This window comes from Zosterops lateralis (genome assembly GCF_965231275.1).
Source record: "Zosterops lateralis genome assembly, chromosome: 5".
Classification (NCBI taxonomy): domain Eukaryota; kingdom Metazoa; phylum Chordata; class Aves; order Passeriformes; family Zosteropidae; genus Zosterops; species Zosterops lateralis.
Genome location: NC_139766.1, coordinates 61093442 through 61116415, shown reverse-complemented (window position 1 = coordinate 61116415; position 22974 = coordinate 61093442). Strand labels below are relative to the sequence as shown.

The 22974-nt window shown below is 41.5% G+C and overlaps 1 protein-coding gene and 1 long non-coding RNA gene across 4 annotated transcripts in view; both read left to right on the top strand.

Annotated features, from left to right (window-relative positions):
- Positions 1 to 2213: 2213 nt before the first annotated feature.
- MMAA (metabolism of cobalamin associated A) lies at positions 2214 to 11871 on the top strand. Of its 2 annotated transcripts, none has more exons than XM_083861181.1 (7): positions 2214 to 2243; positions 2840 to 3316; positions 4339 to 4461; positions 5547 to 5717; positions 6023 to 6108; positions 6466 to 6615; positions 7892 to 11871. In XM_083861181.1, the coding sequence occupies exons 2-7, from the start codon at positions 2896 to 2898 to the stop codon at positions 8177 to 8179; spliced, it is 1239 nt and encodes a 412-aa protein (XP_083717307.1). In that variant the 5' UTR covers positions 2214 to 2243; positions 2840 to 2895; the 3' UTR covers positions 8180 to 11871. The 2 variants fall into 2 exon arrangements, with proteins under 2 accessions (XP_083717307.1, XP_083717308.1); XM_083861182.1 differs by lacking the exon at positions 2214 to 2243 and adding an exon at positions 2422 to 2638.
- Positions 11872 to 13096: 1225 nt separating this feature from the next.
- LOC310909319 overlaps positions 13097 to 22974 on the top strand; it is a 29229-nt gene continuing 19351 nt past the window's right edge. For both annotated transcript variants that reach the window (XR_014590061.1, XR_014590062.1), the window contains exons 1-3: positions 13097 to 13409; positions 15735 to 15811; positions 22597 to 22761. This is a non-coding gene — a long non-coding RNA (uncharacterized lncRNA). The remainder of the gene's footprint in view (positions 13410 to 15734; positions 15812 to 22596; positions 22762 to 22974) is intronic.

Here is a 22974-nt window from a genome sequence, read left to right as displayed (position 1 = left end):
ATTTGCTCAGAAGGAAAACTGCTATTTCATGAGTTACCAGCAGTACCCTTTTCTTTAACACTGGGATAAATTCACAGCAAGGAGGTTAAAACAGATACTTTTCTTAAATCTTGGACGAATTTGCTGACTGTGATGTAGTAACTATAGAGTGCACATTTTTATTCTTCTGACACCCTTGGGGAAAAGAAACAAAGAGAACACAGAACATGAGTTAAATTTGAAATTAAAAAAACCCAACCTAAATCCACAAGCACACTCCCCCCACCACAAATTTGAAAGGTAATTTTTAAGAAAAAGGAGAGACAGAGCCTGATGTGGAATGCTACTAAATATCCTCCTGAACTCAGCAACAATGTTAAGTAAATTAATGATGAATGGATAAAGAATACAGAAGCCAAGAGAAATCTCTGTGTTGGAGATCATAAAGCACAAATGCAGTGAGTCTGACCAAAATTTATTAGGCTGTGTGTAATAACAACCAAAACCCCCTCTCTTCAGTTGCATACATTAAAAGATGATAGGAGAAACACAGGAACACTGTGTAGTATGGCAGGATGTAGATTAAGAAGACTCTAGATATGATCCAGCTTCCAAAGGAGGGAGTATTTTGCCTATTTTGGATGAGGTTACAGTAAAAGAAAATCACAGGTGGTAGAAGAGCACATAGTTCTAGGAGACCTATAAAATTTCTAATATATGAAAGACTGTTGAAAGAAAGGGTGTATATAATTGACAAGGCAATAGAAAGTCTTCCTCATATCTGGCATTTGGAGACTGTAGTCTCTGACTGGTGAAAAGCAAACTTGTTGAATAACAGAGTTGGGTGGGAAGGGGAACAAAAAAGAGGATAATTTGAGCAATTTGGAGTTCCAAACCTCACCAGTGTGCAAACTCCTGCAAACAGTTCTTGCAGGAAGATGACTCCAAAGCACATTCATGCCTGTTTGTGGTCATAGCAGATTGGCAGTACAGCTGATGGGCTGTATAAAAAAGAGCAGCAGTTTTGTTCTGAACTGCCGAGTGCACATTTTAATCTCCTATTATTCCAGTCCACAAGGTTATCACAGAGAACTGAACAATCCCCTCTCCTCTTCAGCATTGATGAAATATGCAATTTTGCACGCCTGTTCATCGAGGTCACTGACAAAAGTATTAAAGTTGGGAGAACACAAAGGGGAAAACCTGAGGCATCAATTAAGCAGTAGTAGAATGTGTGGTTTTGTTTTTTCTGCTGTTATTAAAATAATAGTGGGGATGTGCTACCTAGGTGTAAGCAGAGCAGTTGAAACAGAGACCCTCAGAAAGCTTGTTAATGAAGAGATTATAGTGATCCATGCTAACTCTGGGGAATAAAGACCTGCTTGAACAGAAAGATCTCACAAGGCTATTTTGAAATGGAACTTCTTGTGTCTCTGCTGTGGCTTCGTCCTATGCTGATTAGGGACGCAAAATTGCCTATTTTCCTAGCCCTGAAGTGTTCAGTTCTCTGTGTATCATCATCTGGACCGGAATAACAGCAGTGAGATTAAATTGGACATTCAGCAGTTCAGAACAAAACTTCTGCTATTTAACAGCCTGTCATTTTCACTGCCCATGTGATGACACTGTCAAAGTCTTCACAGGACATTGCAAGGCAGCGGGAGCAGCTCAGCCAGTGCCTTCTGTACATTTACATTTATTGGAAATAGATCTGTGTACTTTAACAAGAAGATGGGCAGGCAAAGGGTGGTGAGGTGACTGGAGAAATAATAATAGCTTTTTTTAAAATTAAGGAAACAAAATAAACTCCACCTCACAAGAAATCAACATTCCACGACAGGAAACTTTAAAGAGGATGTTTAATAAGGCTGAAAATACACCTGATTCTAAAAGCACACGTGGGGATTTAAGCTTCTCCCTTCCTGCTGCACGAAACCGAGTGGGAGGACGAGTAAATCGCTATGCGCCGATTCGGAGTGGGTATTTCTAAATCAGGAGAGAAACTGGGATTTAAAAACACCCTTTACTGTAGGGCCAGGGCAGGGTGACTGTGACTCCATGGCCCTGGAGCTTTGGTTCTCTTGGAATGGCCATACCCGAGCCCTGAGGCCTCGGCCCCTCGCTCTGGGGGCCCGGGGGGTCCCGGCGTGGCCTCCCGCCCCTGGGCACCCCTGTCCCGGCCCTGCCGGCCCTTCCCCTGCGGGACAGCGGGTTCCGGCTCAGCCTGAGGGCGTCACTTCCCGGGGCGGAGCGGGGCGGCTCCGGTAGGTGCCGGGGATGGGGGGAGCCCTGGGGAGCCCTGGGGAGCGGGGTCTTTTCCCGTGCCCTGGCCTCCCCCGCGGCCGCCCCGCGCTGAGGGGCCCAGCGGCAACGGGAGCGGGGCCGGGGCCGCCCGGGCGCCTCGGGGAGCCCTCAGCTCCTCCTGTTCATTTCTCAATGTTCTTGTGTCTGAACTCCCCCCATCCCCCGCTACCTTTTTTTCTCCTTTCAATGGAAATAAGTGTAAATGTGCCCTCATCCCGAATAATTGTTAAAAATAGCCCGTCAAACTAGAATATACCGCCATTGCCATAAGCGTAAAGATTGATTCTTCCTGGATTTGCAGTGTGCTCTCAGAGGCCTATTTGAAAGTACTTTTTTGGATATATTCACTTATGAAGTATGATAATAAAGAAATGCTGTGCTTTTGATTCTATAGCTTGTTTTTATTGTGTCTGTTTGACGGGGAAAAGGGACAGTCATTTTTTTTAATTCAAGGCAGCAGGTACAGATAAAATAAAAAGCTGATTTTTCCAGGTGTACATAAGTTTGAGGCCTCAAGTGCTTTGAAGAAATTAAAAATGTTTTTCCTTCTCTTTAGGATGTCTGCGAACAGAAGTGAACTGACAACTGTGGTACTTTTTAATTCCGAACAAGATGAGGATCCCCTCTTTGCTGCTGAGATTCCCTCGCTGTTATTTCTCCAGAAGAACCTACTTTGTGAACTTTGGCCACACCCCCCGAGCAGATTTCCTGGGCGTTAGATCTCTCAGGCCAGCACACCGCTATCACACAGAATGGATTTGTTCACCAGATGGTTTGAGGAGAGGGCTGTGCCAGCAGGCAGCCCCTCAGCAGCAAGTGGAGGGACTTTGTGACCGGGAGCAGAGACTTGTAGACAGACTTTACCATGGGCTGATCCAGGGTCACAGAGCCTGTTTAGCCGAAGCCATTACACTCATAGAATCAACTCAGAGTAGGAAGAAGAAAGTAGCCCAGGTGCTCCTTCAGAAGGTATTATCCTACCACAGGGAACAAGAAAAGTTAAATCAAGGAAAGCCACTTGCCTTTAGAGTGGGTTAGTCCTTTTATGTCTTGTCTAGTAGCTGCTTACATGTAATTACTGTCCTCACCTTTTACTATCACTGTTGTGGTCTGTGGTCTTGGATTGTTATTTTTTAGTGGTTCCTAACCAATCTAGATTACTTCTGTTGTCCAGTGGTATTATGGCTTGAGATGAAAAATGCTTTTGAAAATGCTTTAGGAATTTATCCTTGCTTCTTGGGAGTGTGTTCTTCAGGGTGGGTTTTGTAACCATTATAAGGTGAAACATTAGTTAGTTTGCAGATTGGTGCAGATGTTATCTACACTTAGGGAAAGATGTAGTCAAGCAGACCTGGTCTTTTCCCAAAGAAGGTTTTTTCTTGAACACTTCCTGAATCCCTTTTTTAGTCTACAGAAGGAAAACCATGCACCTTCCTGTTGTGTGGCCCTCTGTTAAGCAGCCTGCTTTTCAGCTGAAGGAGACTTGAACCTGCTTCTCGTGGAAGCTGTAAAATATTTTTCCCTTAAAAAGAGATGGGCTGTTAACACACATGTATCATGCCCAGCTGTCATCTCTCCTGTCTGTACAACAGTAGTAAGAACAAGAACTGGGGCATGGGAGTGAGAAAACTTTGTTGCTAATCTTAGTTTGTGAGCTTTGACATGCAAATAAATGGCCTCATTTCTTTGAAAGAACAGCTCTTCAATGTAAGGGCTTGCTTTTTGGAGTGTTTCTTTTATAGTAAATCTGAAAGGTATAGTTCTAATATGTAACATTTTGAAAGTTCTGAAGGATGAGTCATACAGTATAAGTAATTTTATTTGGAGGGGAGGAAATAGATGTGAATAAACCCGATGTTTTATTGGTGTCACTAGGATGAGGGGTGGTGAAGTGCTGCTGTGTTGCCAAACTCCTATTTTGCTTTGACATAGCTTTTATTTGCTTTTGTTCTGATGCTGTGTTAAAGTATGAGCTGTTATCAACTTCATGGTATTCATGAGATGTATTATTTGACTAACCAAATGGGTTTTTTTCTTCCTAATGTGATTACTTAGGGTTGTCTGGTCCTCCTGGTGCTGGAAAATCGACTTTCATAGAATGCTTTGGGAAAATGCTTACAGAAAGAAAACACAAAGTGTCTGTGTTGGCTGTAGACCCTTCCTCTAGTACAAGTGGTGGTGAGTGTGAATTAAAGTCTCAGTCAAGTTTCTAATACCTTGTCAACTACAGAAGTGTCTCTTTGGGCCAAGTGGAAGAAAAATTGGTGCCTATAACAGTCAAATATAAAATAAATCAAGTTTTCATATTTTTCTCCTGTGTGCTACAAAATTGGAAAAGAGGTATCAGTGTTGTAATTCTTTCAGATTTCCTCTTTTCCAGTGTTCAAATACTGCCTTAGAATTTTTTTCTAAATTTGAATTTTTTTGAAGTTGTGCAGGATTACTGATGACAGGTGGTGTGATCTGTAACTCTCCAATAAAAAATTGTAGGGAAATTACAAGCTGACCATGCCTGATTCGTGGTATCTCTGATACAAATAATACAATCTTGATTTTGATCTTTTTGTAAGGAGCAGCTTCCAGGCAGCATCGTTAATTTTTCCAGCTTCTGTGCTGTTAGAGGTGTGCAGCTATTTATAAAGAAATAACTAGAGCATTGCAATGACGTGGAGCCAAGACAGACTGTGCTTTTGAATGCATGCCTTCAGGATGCATCAGTAGAATAGCAAAATGTGACAGCAAGACTGCACCAATTGGAAGAATTGAGCATCCCTCATCTTTTGGAGTGTGCAACCAGTGCGTAGATCTCGCTGAATCTGATTTGCAGTTTGTTTGAGTAGAAGGAAGGCAGGTACACGTGTCAGCTCTCTTAAAACAAAACATCCAGCATCAAGGCATGTCAGAATCGTAATGCAGAGATTTGTCCCTTTGGGCAGGAACAGACAACAATCAGCTGCATGGCCTGATGTGTATAGTCTTCAAAAAGCCATTCAGGAGTTGTAGAATTCTTTCTGACCTAGCACAAATTCCTCTTATTTGGTAACAGTAAAGTCTGCCTGTCAGGCCTTTGCAGCTTCTGAGAAGAAGAAGAACCAGGCAGTAGCTTCCCAGTCCTCAGCTAAGTCTTGAGGAACTAGGACTAGATTATTCTTATTTGGCTGACTTTGTACAAGAGATCTGTCTTTCCTCACTCATTTTTGGTGGGGTGGGGGGAGAAGGGGGCATCTGGCTGTGTTGCACTTCTGAAATAATTTAACATTAAGGTTCCCTACTGGGTGATAAAACACGGATGACTGAGTTGTCAAGAGACATGAATGCATACATCAGGCCATCTCCAACCAGAGGGACACTGGGAGGTGTGACAAGGACCACAAATGAAGCCATTCTGCTCTGTGAAGGAGGAGGGTACGATGTTGTTCTTGTGGAAACAGTAGGTATGTACTTAGGGTTTGCTTTGATTGTCCTGTTGTGATATGAAAATGAAGGTGTGCTAGTAATTGCATACTTCCTGCCATGATTTTGCCTGTGTTTTCCTGCATGGTCACTGATTGAACATGAATGCTCATTTTGTCTTATTTTCTAGTCCTGTATGTCTTTTACTAAACTGTTGTGTTTCCTGTTGTCCTTGTTTTGTTAGTGGGATTTGTTCATGGGACAGTGCTGGGATCTGTCATAATTACGGTCATTAATGTAACTGAAAGTTTGTAGTAAGTGGTAAATTCTGGATTTAATTTTTTAGGTGTGGGCCAGTCAGAATTTGCTGTGGCTGATATGGTTGATATGTTCATATTACTGCTACCACCTGCAGGTGGAGATGAATTACAGGTATTTTTCAGTTTCTTTTATTGGTTACTACCTGAGACTAGAAAGAGAAGCTTAAATTCAGCATGCAATATCTGTGCAGAAAGTCCATATCAGTAGTGTTTTGTCCATTATACTGTTTTTATTAAGTGTTTTCAGTGTAATCCACTTACTGCACAGTTAAGCTCCCTTTTTGATTTTAAAAGCATTAGGAAGTAAACTTTTGATACTCTGTGGCTTAACTTTGACGTGTTTACTAGTTGCATACCTTTTGGGGGAGAAAACTAGAAACTACCAAAGCATTTTGACCTGCTTTTTGTGCTGAATCACCATGTCACAGCCCCTCTGGGTACTCCTGCTTTCTGTCCCTGTTGCATTTAGGGCATCAAACGGGGCATCATTGAGATGGCAGATCTGGTTGCCATCAACAAGGCTGATGGTGATTTAGTTGTGCCTGCCCGGAGAATCCAGGCTGAGTATGTCAGTGCCATGAAGCTGCTTCGCAAGCGTTCAAAGGTCTGGAGGCCAAAGGTTTGTGGACTTCCCTGTGTTTTGTGGGGCTGCTTTGGTTTTGTTTGGGTTTTGGTGATGTGTTGGGTGTTTTTTTTGTATTTCCCTCCTCACCAGAAAATGCGCTGGATGAGTTAAGATTGGTATCTTCTCATCTAGCCATCCTAGTCTCCCTCGGCTCTTTGTAAAAATTGCAGTTGGTTGTTAAGTCTCAGTGTGCTGGAGAGATGATTGCTGCTGTCTGTGCTTCACCTCTGATCTCAAGGTGTGCCACATGAAACACTGCAAAGCCAGTCCTTCTCCCCAGGACTCCTGCCCTGAGCTACAATCTCTGCACTAGCAGAGCTATTACTGACCTCAAGAGTGGTGCAAACTTTACTCACTTTTTTGTAAACTGTCCATATCTAAAGATGTCCCTTCATCTACTTCTCCCTCCATTTTAACTCTGAAGCCTGTGATTATCTTTGTTCTTTCACTAGTTCGTGTGCTTCCTTTATTGCTTTAATTTTTTTTTGTTGTTGTTTCTCACATAATGAAAATGGCTAGATAGTTGGAATTCTCATCCTGTAGGTCTTCAGTTTTAATGCTGTACTTTATCTACTGAAAGGTTTTGGTGGATTTTTAAGGAGAAGATTCAGTACTAATTTTTAATATTTGTATATAGAATAAGTACACACACACACACACTTACTTCCTATATAAATAAACTATCTGTAAAGAAGGTTTGTTCTACCCTGGTATTGAAATTGACCCATTAAGCTGAGTTTAAATCAGCTGGGCTGCCTGAGGATTAGCCTTTCTTTTGTAAGTGGAAAAGGAGAGAAGCCTTTTTTAAAAAAAATATCAGGCTGTTCAATTTCAAAGACTGTGTTGAATGTCTGAAATGTTATTGGCAAAATTAATTCCTGGTCTGGAAAGCAAAGGCAAAAAAAAGTTAGAATACCTTGTTTCTGGCAAAAGAATAGCTACCAGAATACACACTTAACTACATTTAAGTAAAAGAGCAATAATGTACCTTTTAGCTGAAGGACTTACTAAAAATTATTCTCATAAAAAGCAGGTGAACAAATATCCCAAATAGTATGTATCTCAGGGTCTACTTTAAGTTAGTAGAATCCCAAATTTTTGAGGGCAGGTGTGTGGGAAGGCACAGAAATGCTTAGAGCCTCATGAAGCAAGTATTGAAGGAAGCTTTCTTCAAACATTTCTCAATTTCCATGCAACGTACCTGATCCGATAATTGAAGCCTCAAGGCCAGGAGCTGCCTTGGCTTTAACAATGTCCCTGGATCCAACAGGTGATGCGGATCTCTGCCAAAACCGGGGAGGGCATCTCGGACATGTGGGACAAAATGACCGAGTTCCGCGACCTCATGCTCAGCAGTGGCGAGCTGCTCGCCAAACGGCGGAAGCAGCAGAAAGTGTGGATGTGGAACCTCATCCAGGAAAACATGCTGGAGCATTTCCGGAGTCACTTGGCGGTCAAGGATAAGATCCCACTTCTGGAGGAAAAGGTTCTTAGAGGAGTCTTGTCTCCTGGGCTGGCAGCAGACCTGCTGCTGAAGGCATTCAAAGATGGTCTCTAGGCACCGTTTTCTACTCTGTTCTTGCTAAGTGCTTTATGTAAACATGGACATTAAATACACTTTTCCTATGTGTGGATTCAGGTGTTTTACTGCAGCACACATGAATGGAATCCAGTACTCTGCAAAAGAATCCTGTTGGATTCTGTATATGCAGCAATCATGACAAACCTAAACACTTGCTTAGAGATTACTATGCACTGTATTGGAAAATATTAATTTCCAAATCTTTTATTTGTACATGCCATAGATCTGTTGATAAAAACTGGATGCCTGTGTAAAATGATTGGGTTTGGGAAGGCAGGAGAGTGAGGTTTGGGGTGGTGCAGGGTTTGATTCTGGTTGTGGGGTCATCTCAGAGCAGTTGACACTGCAGCTTTCCATTCTAATATAGCAGCAGCTGTTGCCAGTATGGATTGCATTTTCCTTCCTCACCTTGAGTGCCAGCAAGAGCATTGGGCTGCCTGACAGCACCAGACCATGGCCTTAGTTTTAAATAAATTGTGTGCATATAAATAGAACATAGTGGTGTTTGGTCCCTCTTTGGAAGCTGTAGTTAGTTATTATACACTGTACAGTAGGAGAAGGGAATTTTAACCATCTCAATTTCAAAATAGATGTTTTATTAAAAAACAAAATGTAGTTAGATTTTTTTTTTAACATGCAGACATCAGAAGGAGCAAATGTTACTCATGATGTTTTAATAGCAAATGTCTTTATACTAGAATAATTTATCTCTAAAAATAATGCTTTGTTGTTTTCTGATCTGACTTATTTTTTTTGGATTTGATCAAAATGTCCAGGTGTGTTTGGTATTTTTCTTTATCTCTTGCAGAAGACAGGACTACTTCCAACCAAAAGCACTTTTATTTTTTATTTTCCCTTGAGAAAAATCTGGAGGAAACATTTTTCTGATCCGTGATCATCTGGTATCCACTAAATGTGAAGGATAAAGTGGAAAAGTACTGATTTTTGGAGACCTGACAGTAAAAAGAGTAAAAGTGGAGAATTTGTGAGCCTGTTGGTGCTTAGAGAAATTAATTTTTAAAGAAATATATTGGACGTGATGATTTTCACGGTTTTGATGTTCTGGACATGTACATAAAAGGTATGGTGACTTTAGCTCAATTTCACCTGTTTGGCTTCTGGCAACCCAATTCCAGTATAGCAGTGAATTGGGTTACTGAAATCATCTTTTTGCCTTCATGATGTGAGTTTTTGTTTGGGTTTTTTTTCCCCTCAAAATATATATTTTTTTCTCTTCTTTCACCTTGTCCCTGTTGTTGTATCGTGTTCCCAACTTCTGCCTGCTAGGCACTTAGTGAAACACTAAGGAGAGGGGCATTGTGGTGTTTTGGGGGCCATACAGCTGAGGCATTTCTTGGGTAAGAAAGTTTGCACTGGAGTAGCTGGTGTTACTGGTTTCCACCACCTAAATTGTCAGAACTTCTCATCTCTGGCTGCTTATTCCTGTTTCTTAATCCCTGCTTTGGGATTGCTGCAATCGGTTACAAAGAGGCAGCTGAAGGAATGTATGGAGTGGCAGAAGCACAGTGACTTTGTTTTGACCATGCTGAGTTGTAAGAGAAATGCAGTGCTTACAGTTTCTTTTTTATTTAAACAACCTCTGTTGAATATGTCAGAGAGAGCCCCATACCAAAAGCAACATCCTGTGTCCTTTGAGTCCTTTCAGCTTTAAATACTGACTGTATTTTATGGTACCTTGTAGAAGAAATGACAGGTGGGAAATGAATTAGTGAGAGCAGCAGCATTTTAACTGGTGAGTTCTCAACTTTTTGATAGTCCCTTTGTTCCAGGTGGCAGTTTTTGAGGTGACCTCATTTATGTTTATCTGTTAGATCAAACCCTTATTATGGTCATTACTTCTTCTGTCAGGGACTGCTGTTTTCCTTGTCTGTTATACATGGGCTGCCAAGCCAGTAAAACAGAACCTGCAGCTTTGTTTAAATGGCACCTGATCAAGCAGAATATGTTTTACAGCTTCTTCAGTATTTGCTTTCTGGATGCAGAACTGCTGATCCACTCAAGCTGTGGACTATCATTATTTTCTCATTTTGTTGCTTCTTTTATAGTATTGTTAATTTGCAAATGAACTCTTAGCTGAAGTGCAATAGCTTAAGCAGGTTCTCTGAACTGCATTTTCCTCTTAAAGCAGAACATTAAATGAAAATCTGATTTGCCTTCTTTATGTATTCAGTTATGCCTCACGCTTCAGTAGATGGAGAAATATCCTTATACTGGAAGGAAATGAAACAGGAAATGAGGGTCCTTGTTTTGGTTTTCAGTGATTCCTCTACCAAACTGAAAAGTTGTCCTGTGCAAACTGAACTGAGCCTTCCATGTGGTAATGAAATAATTTATTTTACAACCTGTAAAATTTTGCTGTGATGTGTTTTGGCGTCAACTGCTGTTCAGTGAATTGTGCAATTTTGTTCATGTTCTCGTGGGCTGGGCAGTTGCATTGTCTTCAGAAGGACTTGCAGAGCTTCAGCTGGTTGGCTACAACTCTGTAAACAATTCACTGTGTCCCAAGACAGGGAAAAACATTTCCAGCTCATCAGTTTTAGCTCTGTGGGATTAACTTGGCTAAAATACGTTAAAATATTGTTATTCAAGTAAACAGGCTTCTGAAAAAAAGATAGTAAACAAATCTGTTGAGTAGGATGTTGACATATTCTTAGTTTCTGGAGTTGTCAAGCTGCTCTCATATTAACACTTAAACCCACAGCTATTGCAGAATACTATGGGAAAATAATATAACTTCCTGAGAAGCCAGATGAAGTTTGTAGCTGGAGGTATGACAAACTGTTAGACAAATGAGTATGGGGGCTAAGGAATAAAACTGTTTAGATACAACAAAGTCCTTTCCTGCAAAGTCTTGTAGTTGTCTGTAAGTGTGGAACTTTTCCCCAGGTCCCTGTATAATAGATGTTGCTGGTGTTTCACAAATGGAAAAAAACAAGTATGGTGAGATCAAGTGATTTACCCAGGACTCTGAAACAGGTCAGAGGGTGTAAAGGGTTACAGTTCAATAGTCTTTACTCTGAGCCCCATGTATATTTACAGCCACGTTACTTAAGGTTGAAAAAATGCTCTTAGCAAGTTCATGCTCTTAGTGTGACTTATTCCTTTCATATCTAATCTCTCTGTTTTCAGTGACAGGACCCAGTGACCCCTTCTTGGCTACTGTTCTGTTGTAATGTCCTGCTTTAAGTAATAAAAAACTTTCCTTTGATATCTAATCTGCCCTCGCTTTCAGTAAATGCATTACTTCCTGTTGTGCATGCTGCTTCAGCCACTATGTTCTCCCCACATATATTACTTATTTGTGAAATCTGCAACATGTTGGCTATTTGAGATTTTGGGGCATGGGGGTTGAGTAAAGCTAAAGAACACAAATGGACTTTTTTTTTTTTTTTTTTTTCTTAAACTGTATGCAGTTCCCTTCCTAAAGTTTTCTTTCATAATGTGGCAAGATTCCATTACTGACTTGCTCCGTACTGGTGCAAATATCCTTATTTCCCCTTTATTTTCCTGTCTCAGAGTGCTCTGTTGCTCCCCCTTGGATGCACAGTCAATAAGTAACATACTCCGTGAGTTAAAATGAGAACTGCTCCTGCTGGACTGTTCTAAAACATTTATAATTTGATGAGATTGAACAAAAGTTGGTAAAGAATGTATTTAAGGAAACATTAGTGTGTTCCCCTGAAGAGCTGGACAATTATCAGTGCACAGGCTGACTAGCAACAGGATTCCTTTTCCAAAAAACAGTTCAGCTACTCCACAGTCATATTCTTTACAGTTTATTTTAAAGTAACCCACCCACCTCACAATGGAACATTACCAGCATTTGTAAATTGAGAATAAAATTTTCAAAATTTAAAACTCATAAGCAATTAGAGTACATGCTTAGAATGGAAGGATGACAGAAATACTGTGTTCCCTCCTGTCATACTAAGGCATGGTTCAGCTGATGAACAAGGAAGGAAAAGAGGAGCTGGCATTCATGACAGTGAATGGAGAAGGTACATTATAAAGCAGCAAGAATGCCTATTTTTCTCTATTTTTCCTCTCATGGGAGCATAAAATTATCTTGGATAATTCACTGTGAAGCCACAGAAACTGATATGACCAATAGTGTTTGCTGTGTGAAGCTTAAAAAAATTATAAATTAAACTTCCATCCCTATCTTTTGGACTTGCATGTTGCATGTGACACTTGTCCTTTGGCACTAGGTGAGTTTGTTTGTAATTGTGCTCTAAGTGGGGAATAGCTAGAAGTTCTTGTAGTTTGACTGAAAGATTGTTTACCTGCAACAAGTTAAAAGACTCATCTTTCAGAATTCATGATAAGATTCCTGTATTTTTCCTTAAAATACTGTGGCAAAGTGAGTTCCTGCTCTGTGTTAACTGTCTTCATTTCCTCTTACATCTCTTCCACTGGTAGAGTAGCCTATAAAAGTTTTAGTTATGCACCTTTTAACATGATTCAAATATTCATGAAGTTAATCAGGGACTGACACCACCTCTGCTTTGTTTCTTCAATTGCAAGTGACCACTACAACCCGAAGATTACAACCTGTGAGAAGCCAAAGGCTGTTAGAGCTTCAGAGGCGTGGGCTGACCTGCCCTGAGCAGGCTGCAATGGCTGGGGATGCGGGATGTGTGTCTAATGAGAAGTTGCTGCACGAGCTGTGTGGCTGGGAGCAGTGCACGCTCACACTGCTCAAGGTTCTCTCCCGGCCCTGAATCTCTGATCCTGTTTGTAGTTCTCTAATTGCAACCAGCAGAAGACAAGGGTGAGGTTGGTTTTTATGACTTGTTGCTTAGCAGCGTTGATCAACAAAAGTGCAACCTTTTCTTTTGCTGTAACCTCGGTGAACCCGGGCTCGGACGGAGCTCGCCAGCGGAGAACAAGGGTTTCTGCAGCCGTGTGAAACTCCCGTGCTGTGCCTTGTTAGCAGCCTCTGAGGGAAAGCGTCTCTTCTTGACCTCTTGGTTACCTTTGCCCTTTGCTCCTCTTTCTGTCTCTCATCAAATCTTAGAAGAAAGCAGGCACCGTCCTAGGAGGACGTGGAGGATGGGAAATACAGGGACGAGTCAGCTATGCTAAGCTGCATCCTGCCTCTTTTCAGGAAAAGGAGCTAAGCTGGTTCCCAGCCTGTGATGTCAGACCCTCCTCTCATGGAAGGAGAAAGACTTCAGCCATCACAGTAAGGTCTATTCTTATTTAGAGAAGCTTTCCTAGTATTTCAAAGCCGGCAGAATAATCCATAGAGGAAAGGGAAATTAGGGCACTAAGAGTTTCCGAGTTTATGTCTTTTAGAAGGGATTTCACAAACTGAACCAGAAGGGGTATTGAATGTAGTTGAAAATGATAGAGGGGCTGCACTGAATGTGTGCCTTTATCTGATTAAATCTGGCAAAGCCTGTAAAATAAGAGCAAGGAGTAAGTTGCTTCTTTCACCTTAACTCTAAACTGTAAATTGTTAGTCTGACTGGACAAAGGCTCTTTAGTGACACCAGAAGCTGCAACAATTAATGTGCCTTAGGACATCAGAAGCTTAGACCAGGAGCTTTTACTGTTGCTCAGATGCTTGTCTTTTACACCTAGATCTGAGTAGGAAACAGCTGAGTATTTGTATACTTTTTCTGCCAGAAATGTTGTTATCCTGAGCCACCTTTATGCTCGTGGACACGAGGTGGAAAATAATGCCTTGTCAGGGTGGTGGTTTTCTCCTTTCCACGCTGTCACCTCCAGCACTGACTTCTCCCCTCTGTTCATTGGTAGCTTTGCAGAGCACTACAGGTCAATGTATTAAAAGGTCAGCATATGTTTCACAAGCCTGTTACGCTCTGGTGTCCCTCCTCTTCTGAAGTTTAAAGAGAAACTCTGCTGTTCAGCTATCCCAATCTTGTAAAATTCATGCAGAGGACTAATATTGCTGTAATTGCATCATTGAGATTAGATAAATCAGATATTCATTCCAGAACAGGCAGCTGCATAAGAAACTGGCTTCTGCCCTGCATGCTGTGTCAAAAGCATGGCAAGTGCATGGTATCTGGCAGAGCTCAATCAAGTAGAATAATCAGCAAATGGGAATGGGAATTATGTTGCAAATACTATTTTTTTAATATTGCATGAATCTTAACAAAATGATATACCTGGAAATCCTGACTGCTGTCTGAGGCTGAGAGGAATGACTTTTCATGCCCTTGCTTGATGAACAGAGCAAATTTTGTTCACCCAAACAGGATTTCTTTATTTTGAGCTGTGAGTATGATTTGTCTGTCTTCACCGAACAACAGCTGCTAATATCTGATATCTGCAGGATTCAAAACAAGAGCCTGAAGTCGTGTTCTTAACTTGCTATTTACAGGAGAAGTAGGGAACTCTGGTCAAGATCAATAAGCTTTTTGAAACAAAGTTTCAGGAAAAGTAAAAAACCACTTTTTTGTTGTTTATGAGTGCTTACAATGCATCATGAACTGACTGGTTCTTTCTGTGTGCAGTGGCAATAGAAATTGATTATATTTGAAAATTAATGTTTCAGACTTCAGTTCAAATATTGTTGCCCTTCATTTTTCCTTTTCACTATCCATTAGAATGTGACATTCTTAGAAATGAAGGAGTCTTTAATGTGGGACTCTTTAGTACTGTCATTTCCACACCTGCAACAGTGGAGCAGAGCATGGCCACTGTACAGCACTAGTATGACTAAAAGCCACTGAATGTTTTATTTCTGTACTGACATTAAAGAGTTATTTTGAATTATGATACGTTGAAAGTCCCAGTTTCACGTCTTGCATGATGCACGTGGCTTTCAGTTTAGCTGGAGACTCTGCTCCAGACACTCATTTTCACCACACACAATTCCTTCCATGTTAGAAATGCTGCTGCTTCTCCACACCCTGAGGTCAGGAGAGGTCAGCAGTGGAACATGTGCCTACACGTGATGGAATAAGGTCCTAGAATAAAGGCTGCCTGAGGTTTGTCCTGCTAGGCAGGTCACTTTTCCATTTCTGGGGTGGTAAACTTCATATGCAACGGGACAGGAAATTTCAGAGGGAAACTGGGATAACTAAATTATTTTGTTTGGCCCATGGCCAATTCTTTCATCTCAGAAAACATTGCTGTAGAGACAGGCACAGATCCTGTAAATTAGTCTAGTCTGAATAGCTCTCTTCTAACATTTTTAAACATTGACCTTTAGTGAACATCTAACATGCAAGGGCATTTCTATGGGACAGTTTTTTGGTTTTTTTTTCTTTATTGGGTGTTCCTTGAGATTAAGTCTGGACTAAGTGGATCCTCAGGTTAGTGTGGAATTTCCTTCTGTAGATTTCATCACAAAACCACTCCAGAAGAAGATATTTTCATGAGCAAGACTTGTATAAATTACGAAGAAAAAAATTGCCTGGAAAAGCTGAAATAGAGATTTAAATACTGCACAAGCTGGATATAATTAAAGCTACTCTTGTGTCTAAGTTTCTAAACCTAGGAGCCATAACATTTTCTCCTCCTGTGCTTAATCTAGAGTGTTTGTAATAAACCACCTTGTCTGCATGCCAAGAGATTGCCACAGAGAGAAACAAATTGCTGCTGATGACGGAGGTAAGTCTTGTTATTCTGAAAATTATTCCTGGGGCAGCTTCTCGGTAACTCCGTTTTCCAGATGATTCCTGATGAATCAGTGTCAGCGGCTCAGAGAGGAAACACTTACTCAGAGAGTTTTGCTGTGGTGACATTGGTGTGCGCCTTGGGAGCCTGGCAGCTGGCTGGGAGCGTGCAGGAGCCAATCCATCGGTCTCATTCCATACATAATCCAGCGGTCTCATTCCATACATCTCCTCAGCAGTATTATGGAGAGCCCTTAGGTGGTGCTGTATGGCAGCGCTCGGCACCTCCACTGCCCTCGGGATGCCCGTGCCCTACCTCAGGGCTGACATTTGGCCGCACTGCACTGTCAAGAAGGTGAAAAGGCAGTTTCTGGGCACTGTTAATTAGGATGAGTAAATGAAATCTGTCAGTGGAGACATATTAAATATTAAATTCAAACACGGATTTCAATAGCTGCTGTAATTTAATCCTTATAAATTTGAATCATGTCGTGCTTAAACTTCCATGCCAAACGTGTTGCTCTCTGTCTGTAAAACAAAGGGCTTTTAAGTAATAGTTAAGGAGTTTTTAAAGGGCATTTGAGGATCATCCTGGTGGAAGAATAGTGCTCACCCTGGGAACTTCCTCATGTAAATATGGGTGTGGTGGTGTGGCTTTCAGATTATATCTTCCAGGCTGTGAAACTCTCTTCCTTTCTGAAGAATGAGGGATGCAGATTTAGGAATTTGAGTTTTGCTGTCAATTACAATGAAATTGAAATGGAATTTCCTCTAGCAGGATGGGTTTCAAGCCACAAAGTAAATTTTATTTGGAAACTGTTGGGTGAATTATTAAAGAGAGTTATTAAACAGCTCTCAAACACCGATGGTATCTTTTGTAACAACACAGGAGAGAAGTGAGGTATTGAAAACAAATTGATCTTTGCCCCTTGGAAATGAGTTATGTGACTGGTTTTTTCTAAGTTGGGAATATGGCCTTCCTATGGTTTTACTGCGTGCTTATGCACGTTCCTGTATTTTCTGAGTGTTTTCCACCTGTTCCTGCAGCTTGAGAGTGTTAAGCCTGGGAATATTCTGCCAAAGCAAATGAAATATGCACATGAAATAGTTCATGTTTTCAGAATGACTTCATTTAGTCATGACTTTTATTTATTTAGAGGGAGAGAGAAAGAGCTGGTGTTGTTACAGTCTCTGCTCTCTCTGCTCTATTTTTTTAATCTCTGAAACTTCCTATAACCCAACTTTTTTTTGACACTTGAAATGTCCCAAGCTGCATAAACCGAGTATCTGCTGTGTGTTCCTCTCATCCCAGTAATTCTCATCCTGTGGTCCCTTATGCTGTTATTTTAGGTGTATCCTTTACCATTATGTGGGTTGTTAACATTACCCAGAATTCTGCTGCCACGTAGGGGGGACCAAGCACTGAGATTTTCTTTTGAGTTGAGAAAGAAACTCTGGCTTGAAAACACTGACAAGTTACTGGGTGATGATTTGTAGCCTAAAGCTGGTGGCTATAAATTCTCACCTGTGAAAAGAGAATCTTGTAGCTCTCCACAATATGTTCTTACAGCTGCAGCTGAATTTCTGCTCTGTTAATATCCTTAAGCAGCTGCAGCAATGTGTCACACTGATGTGGCATTTTGCATCCCCAAAGCTCTGCTCAAATATTTGAACTTAGTAAGGCACTCCACTGAGCTGAGAGGGAGGCCAGTGTCGCTGCAGCTTTACAGAAAAAGAAACAGCACCTGGGAGGTTAAAGCAACTTTCCCTCACCCTGCAGCAAGTCAATGGTGGAGCTGGAATTACAGCTCAGGAGGTTCCTGGCTCGTGCTACACCATGCTGTGGGGAAAGGTCATTTCCCAAAATAGTGCAGAAGGTTTGTTATTGATAATAGGGCAACAAAGGGCTCTGGATGTATTAATAGGTCACTGTGTGCCGCCCTCAGTAATACATAATTTAACAACCTTCCAAAATGGGCTACATCATCTTTTTCTGCAGCAGTATCCCTTTCACTGTTAGTTTTGTCTGCTATTTTATCTGCTATAGGTATTTTTGTTTTGGCTCTCCTAACATAGTTTTATTTGAAGTAAATAGGGACATTTACTAAGTAGGCATGAAAAACCTCCTGATTAGCAGCCACATTAAACTGCAATACCCAGCTCACTTTTCAGGTCAGCACAGCTCCTCTGCCCCTTGGAAGCCACTGAGCTCTGTCTGCCTGAGGAGATCGGCGAGGTGATGGAGGATTTTGGTGGCAGTCAGGAGCTGGGGTACAAGGATGGGAGCCCACAGGGCTGCCAGGTTTGGTGGCGGCCTTGGGCCTCCCAGGGAGGCAGGCAAACCCCATCCCCACCCACTGTGTGGGGTAGAGGTAGAGGGCAGAGGGTGCTGATACTTGTAGAGGGTTTTTCATTGAGATTTAGTCCCAGCTGTTCCTCAAATGACCTTGGGGATGGGGTATTTGGTAGCTATTGTTGGATCTTGTAGATTTTTATTTCAATTTGCCTTTTATAAAATGCTGTTGATCCCCTTTGAACTCTTTTACTTCAGCAGTGTACTTACTGAAGGATTTTGTTTCTTCTCAAAATGAATTATTTGACCTGCTAGGTTATTCAGCAAATTCAAAAGTACTATGTAGGAAGCAAGTTTATTTTTTCACCAAGCACCCAGCTCTATCCATCTGCAATTGAAAGAAGAACAAAATGGTATTTTGCCGTAGCAAAGCTTGAAGAACTGCCGTGAATCACAGTGAGAAGAATGACATTCACAAAGCAAATAGGTATTGAATCAATTTATTCAGTCTCATTATGGTTTGGGTTTGGGTGAAGAGTTCCCAAACTGGGAAACACCAGGGAAAGCAATGGGGAAGCCAAAATGTGTAAGGAAAGTTAATACAGCATCCAGAGACTCCAAGGGTGTTGTTCTCTCATATTCATGTCTGTGGATATATGTATTTGAATTAACAAAGCCATGTGAGCTTTATGTGCTGCATTTGCTTTTTAATGCTTGGTGGTTGAAGTAATTGGATCTATTGTTGTGGGCATTGGGAATGCCAGCTTGGCTCTTACAGTCACTGCCTTGTGAACACGTCCTTCTGGAGGTCAGAGCACTGGAGAGCTTGCTCTGTTTCATTCTCAGAGGTACCAGCCATAATAGTCACTGCTTTCAAAAAGCAATGTCCATGTTCCCTGCCTTTATTCTAGTTTGTTGTCTGTGCTGAATTGTGATGTGTCTTGTTTTGTTCTTGTTTTATTAATTCATCTCTTTAACTATCTGCTGGTGGATTCAGAGTTTTTGAAGTTTGGTTGACGTTTTTCCCCCCTGTGTGTGTGTGTTTATGTTTGGGTTTTTTGAACCACGCTTGAGTTTTCACAACTGAAACTGGCTGATCAGAGATTGAATTGTAAATATTAGTGGTTTTGAGTGATGTTTGGTACTTGATTGGGCATCCTGCTTTCCTTCTTCCATATGATGAAGTCAGCCAGATGTAGCCAAGCAGTGCCACATAGGAAAAACAGTTCACTTTCTGGGTAAAAAAAACCCTTCTTGTGATTGAGGCCAAATGATTCATGGCAAATGCTGATGAATACATAATTTCAGCATTGACTACATCTGCCTTCCCTACTAGGGAACTCAAGAGAGACCCGAGTAAAACATCCTGTAAAAAAAGAGACAAATGATCTCTCTGGAGTGCCTCAGTTCATGCTCCTGGTCGGAGCATGCTTGAGTTCTTGCGGCAGAAAGGGAGGTTTCAAGGTCTGTGTGGTTTGTATTTTCTGGCATCAGATGGTTTTGTGGTTCTTCATGGTATGAATCCTTTGGAGGAGCCCAGGGAGTTGCTGTCAGTCCTCAACTTTCCTCGTACAAACCTGTCAAAACATACTGGATTAAAGCACCAAGCATGGCAGGAAGTAACCCATAGATTTTGTGGTCCATCACTAGATTGGCTGGGCTGGCGATTACATTGCCTACCACAAAATTCCTGGATGGTTCACATGGGGATAGCTGTGCTTCCTCAGAGCCTCTTTATTTCTCCCTAAAAACTGACCAGGAAATAACTATCATGCTGTCCCTATCAAAGATTCTGTTTTAGCTGATTTGAATATGTTTTTCCCAGTCTTTAGCCTTCTTGCACCACACTGCTCCTTAAAAATGCTCACATTACCAGCTGAAATTTGCATCTGCTATAGGAATTCTGTTTGGGACTGTGGGTGGGTTTATTTTGTCTAGGTAGTGGTGTTGTTTTTCTGGAGTTAGGAGAGTTTAGACCTCCTTAAAAATGCACTCCTGCTTACAACAGATTTGAGTATTTTTATGTCTTGCTAGAGAGCCTTTTTTTTTTTTTTTTTTTTTTTTTTTTTTTTTTTTTTTTGGTGCTGCTCTGTGGCTTGATGGGGGTAAGCAGCACATTGTATATCTGCCTGCACTTGTTTGGAATTGATGCTGTGCCCTGGGTGTTGTGTTCAGATTTACAGCTGAGGTAAAAAGAACAACCACTTGTTACCATCTTTTTTCCCCCTCCTCAGTGTGTCAAACTGCTCCATGGTCCTTTGGAAACGTATTGGGCTACTTGGAACCAAGGGGAAAAAAAACAGTGAGCAGAGTCCTAAATCAATTGTCTCAGGTCTCGTTTCCTTCAGGGTTCTGCATTTCTGACTTATTTTGGCAAGGGTGTTTTCACTGCTCTGCAACGGGCAAGAGCTATTGAGGATATAAAATGTTTTGTCACTCAAGAAGAAGCAGAGCTGGGGAAAATTAGGAGTCCCAGCTGTTGTGTAAATAGCTTTAAGGGCATAACTTTTTTGAAGAGCCCTGTTAATGTTAAAGTTTTTCAAGGCATTCTCTTAGTCAGGAAACCTGTTTTCTGTAGCCCAAAAATCCATTTGGATCATCTCACAAACACTTTTTTTTTTTTTTTTTTTTTTTTTTTCCCTGGATATCTTTTGTTGATGTGGTATGGCCTTGCCAAAACTATCCATTCCTCAAAGCTTCCTTCTGCTCATACTTTCAGATTCTTATGAAGGTGTATTGTATAATTCACACAGTGAATTGTATTGTGTATTGTTCTTTTCCTTATTTCTCCCTGTAGATGGAAAGCTGCTAGAGCTGAGGTGAAACCTGTGCTACCTTTAAATACTAAGGGCAAAGTCCCACTTTTGCAAAGCACTTCTATTTCATTTCTTTCCATTCTGTATCTTTGCACCTCTGCCTTGTGACTTGCTTTGACAAAGGCTGACAGACCCCTTTCTAGCCTGACAGGGCAATGCTGGCAGAGGCACCTCACAGGTGCAGCCCTCTTCACCACTGTTAGATGAGGGAAAATGCATTTTTCATCTGGAGTTAGAAAATGATTCACACTATAGTCTCTTGCCCAAAATCTTGGCTGTTTCTCTTCAAGAGATGCTGAAGTTATATCATGCATCTGACTGGCTGATGCCACAATATGGAGCCTTTATTTATAGATGTGTATAAATAAAATCAATCTTCCTCTACAAACTGTCAAATTGTATTTCCCAAAAGCTGAGGAATCTGCAGTCCATTAAATCTGGAGGTAATGAATGAGCCCAACTCTCTAGAAAGAGCACCTTTCGTTCAGGAAGATTGGTTTGTTTTTAATCTGGCTGCTGACATGAGTTGTCTACAGTTTTTTCCTGCAAAAAATGAAAATATTGTTTTTGATGTGTTAAAAAACTTGCTGCACTGTGGTACTTAGTGTAATTTTGTTAATTCATGTTTTGAATTAAAGAGATCCTGAATAGTTGAAGGTGTATGTGATATAGGCACAGACAAACCAAGATGTGCAGGCAGGGGATGAGGAAGGGGAATTACTTAAAGAAGGTGTTCATCTTCTGACATTATTTGTGCAAGGGAGAGGCTAGATCATTGGCAGCAGGTGCCCGGAGCAGTTGGTAAGGCTGGCTGCTGCTCACCTTTTTGGGCTGTGGGTTTGAATGACAGTGTCCTGTTTGATCATTATCAGGAAAAAAGAACCACATTTTGATCTGCAGTACCTTGAGGTTAACTCCCATGCCTTACACATTAAGAAAAAAAACAGTTGCTTGTCTTCATGTCCAGCCTATGAGACGTGGAGGATGCATTACCCATTTCCTAGTTAAGCTGCATTAATCTGTTTTCTGACACCTCTCATGTCCAAACCAACCTGCAGGCTCTGTCAGGGCACAGCTTGCTGGTGAGAAAGGGTTGGTTTCAGGACCTTCCAAGATGTCTTTGATTAGAGTCTCAAACTCCTGCCTCTCTATTCCTGGAGAGTTTTAGTGCCAATCTCAGGTCCTCCCTGAAATGAGCTGGAGACTGGATCGGCTTTGGCCCATGCCTGATTGTCCATTAGCAAGAGAAACTGTGCTAATTGCCAAGAGCTCCACAAGATCTATTGGGCTGGGCAGATGGATGGTGTGAGGAGAGGCTGCTGTCTGCTCTTGCCTCTGCCCAGTGTTCCAGATTGCCTGCTGGAGTCAAGCAGGGTGAGCCTTTCCCCCTGCAGTCTCTGTCTGTGGCTGGAAGGTTTCCCTGGGTTCTCTCACCCTGCTGGGAGATCTTTCAAAGACCTTGGAAAGAGGTGGGAGGGTATCTTTCCTTGAGGGTGGCTTTCTTTGCTGGCTGTCCTCTTTATAGCCAGGAGGGAAAGAGTAAACAAGGATACCATCAGAATTCAGGTTGAATGCATCCTTGGGATGGTGTGACATTTCAGATTTCACTTGACTTGACTGACAGTATTAATTGTGTTCTTGCATAAGTGCTTTTCCCTTTTTTGTTTACAGGACCAGAGTCTTCAGAAAGTCCCTTGTCAGCTTGTGACGAGATGATGTGAGGGACTTGGCAGTCTTACATAGGAAGCAAGATAATTGGTTTGAGTTTGTTATGACACTGCAACTTGTTACAACAAGCAGTCCACCCTCTCCAAGAGTAGAGCAAGGGCAGCTCAGGTATGTGCACTTCTGCTGGGGTGGAAGTTCTCTGGCTTTCAGTGTTTGCACAGCGAATTCAGTGTCAACATATGGACAGACAGCACATCTCAGAGGAGTCAGAGGTAAGTAGCCTGGCTCTTTGAGGTTTCTAGAAGGAGCTACAGAGCTAAGGGATTTCTTCTGAGTTTTTGGCCTGTCATGAACTGGCAGATGACATGGGAGGAGGTAGTC

Bases quoted from the DNA above. Each gene is read 5' to 3' on its own strand.
- MMAA (XM_083861181.1), top strand. From the start codon at position 2,896: ATGAGGATCCCCTCTTTGCTGCTGAGATTCCCTCGCTGTTATTTCTCC. The intron at 6,109-6,465 runs GTATTTTTCAGT...TGTTGCATTTAG, and splicing joins CAGGTGGAGATGAATTACAG to GGCATCAAACGGGGCATCAT. The intron at 6,616-7,891 runs GTTTGTGGACTT...TGGATCCAACAG, and splicing joins CAAAGGTCTGGAGGCCAAAG to GTGATGCGGATCTCTGCCAA.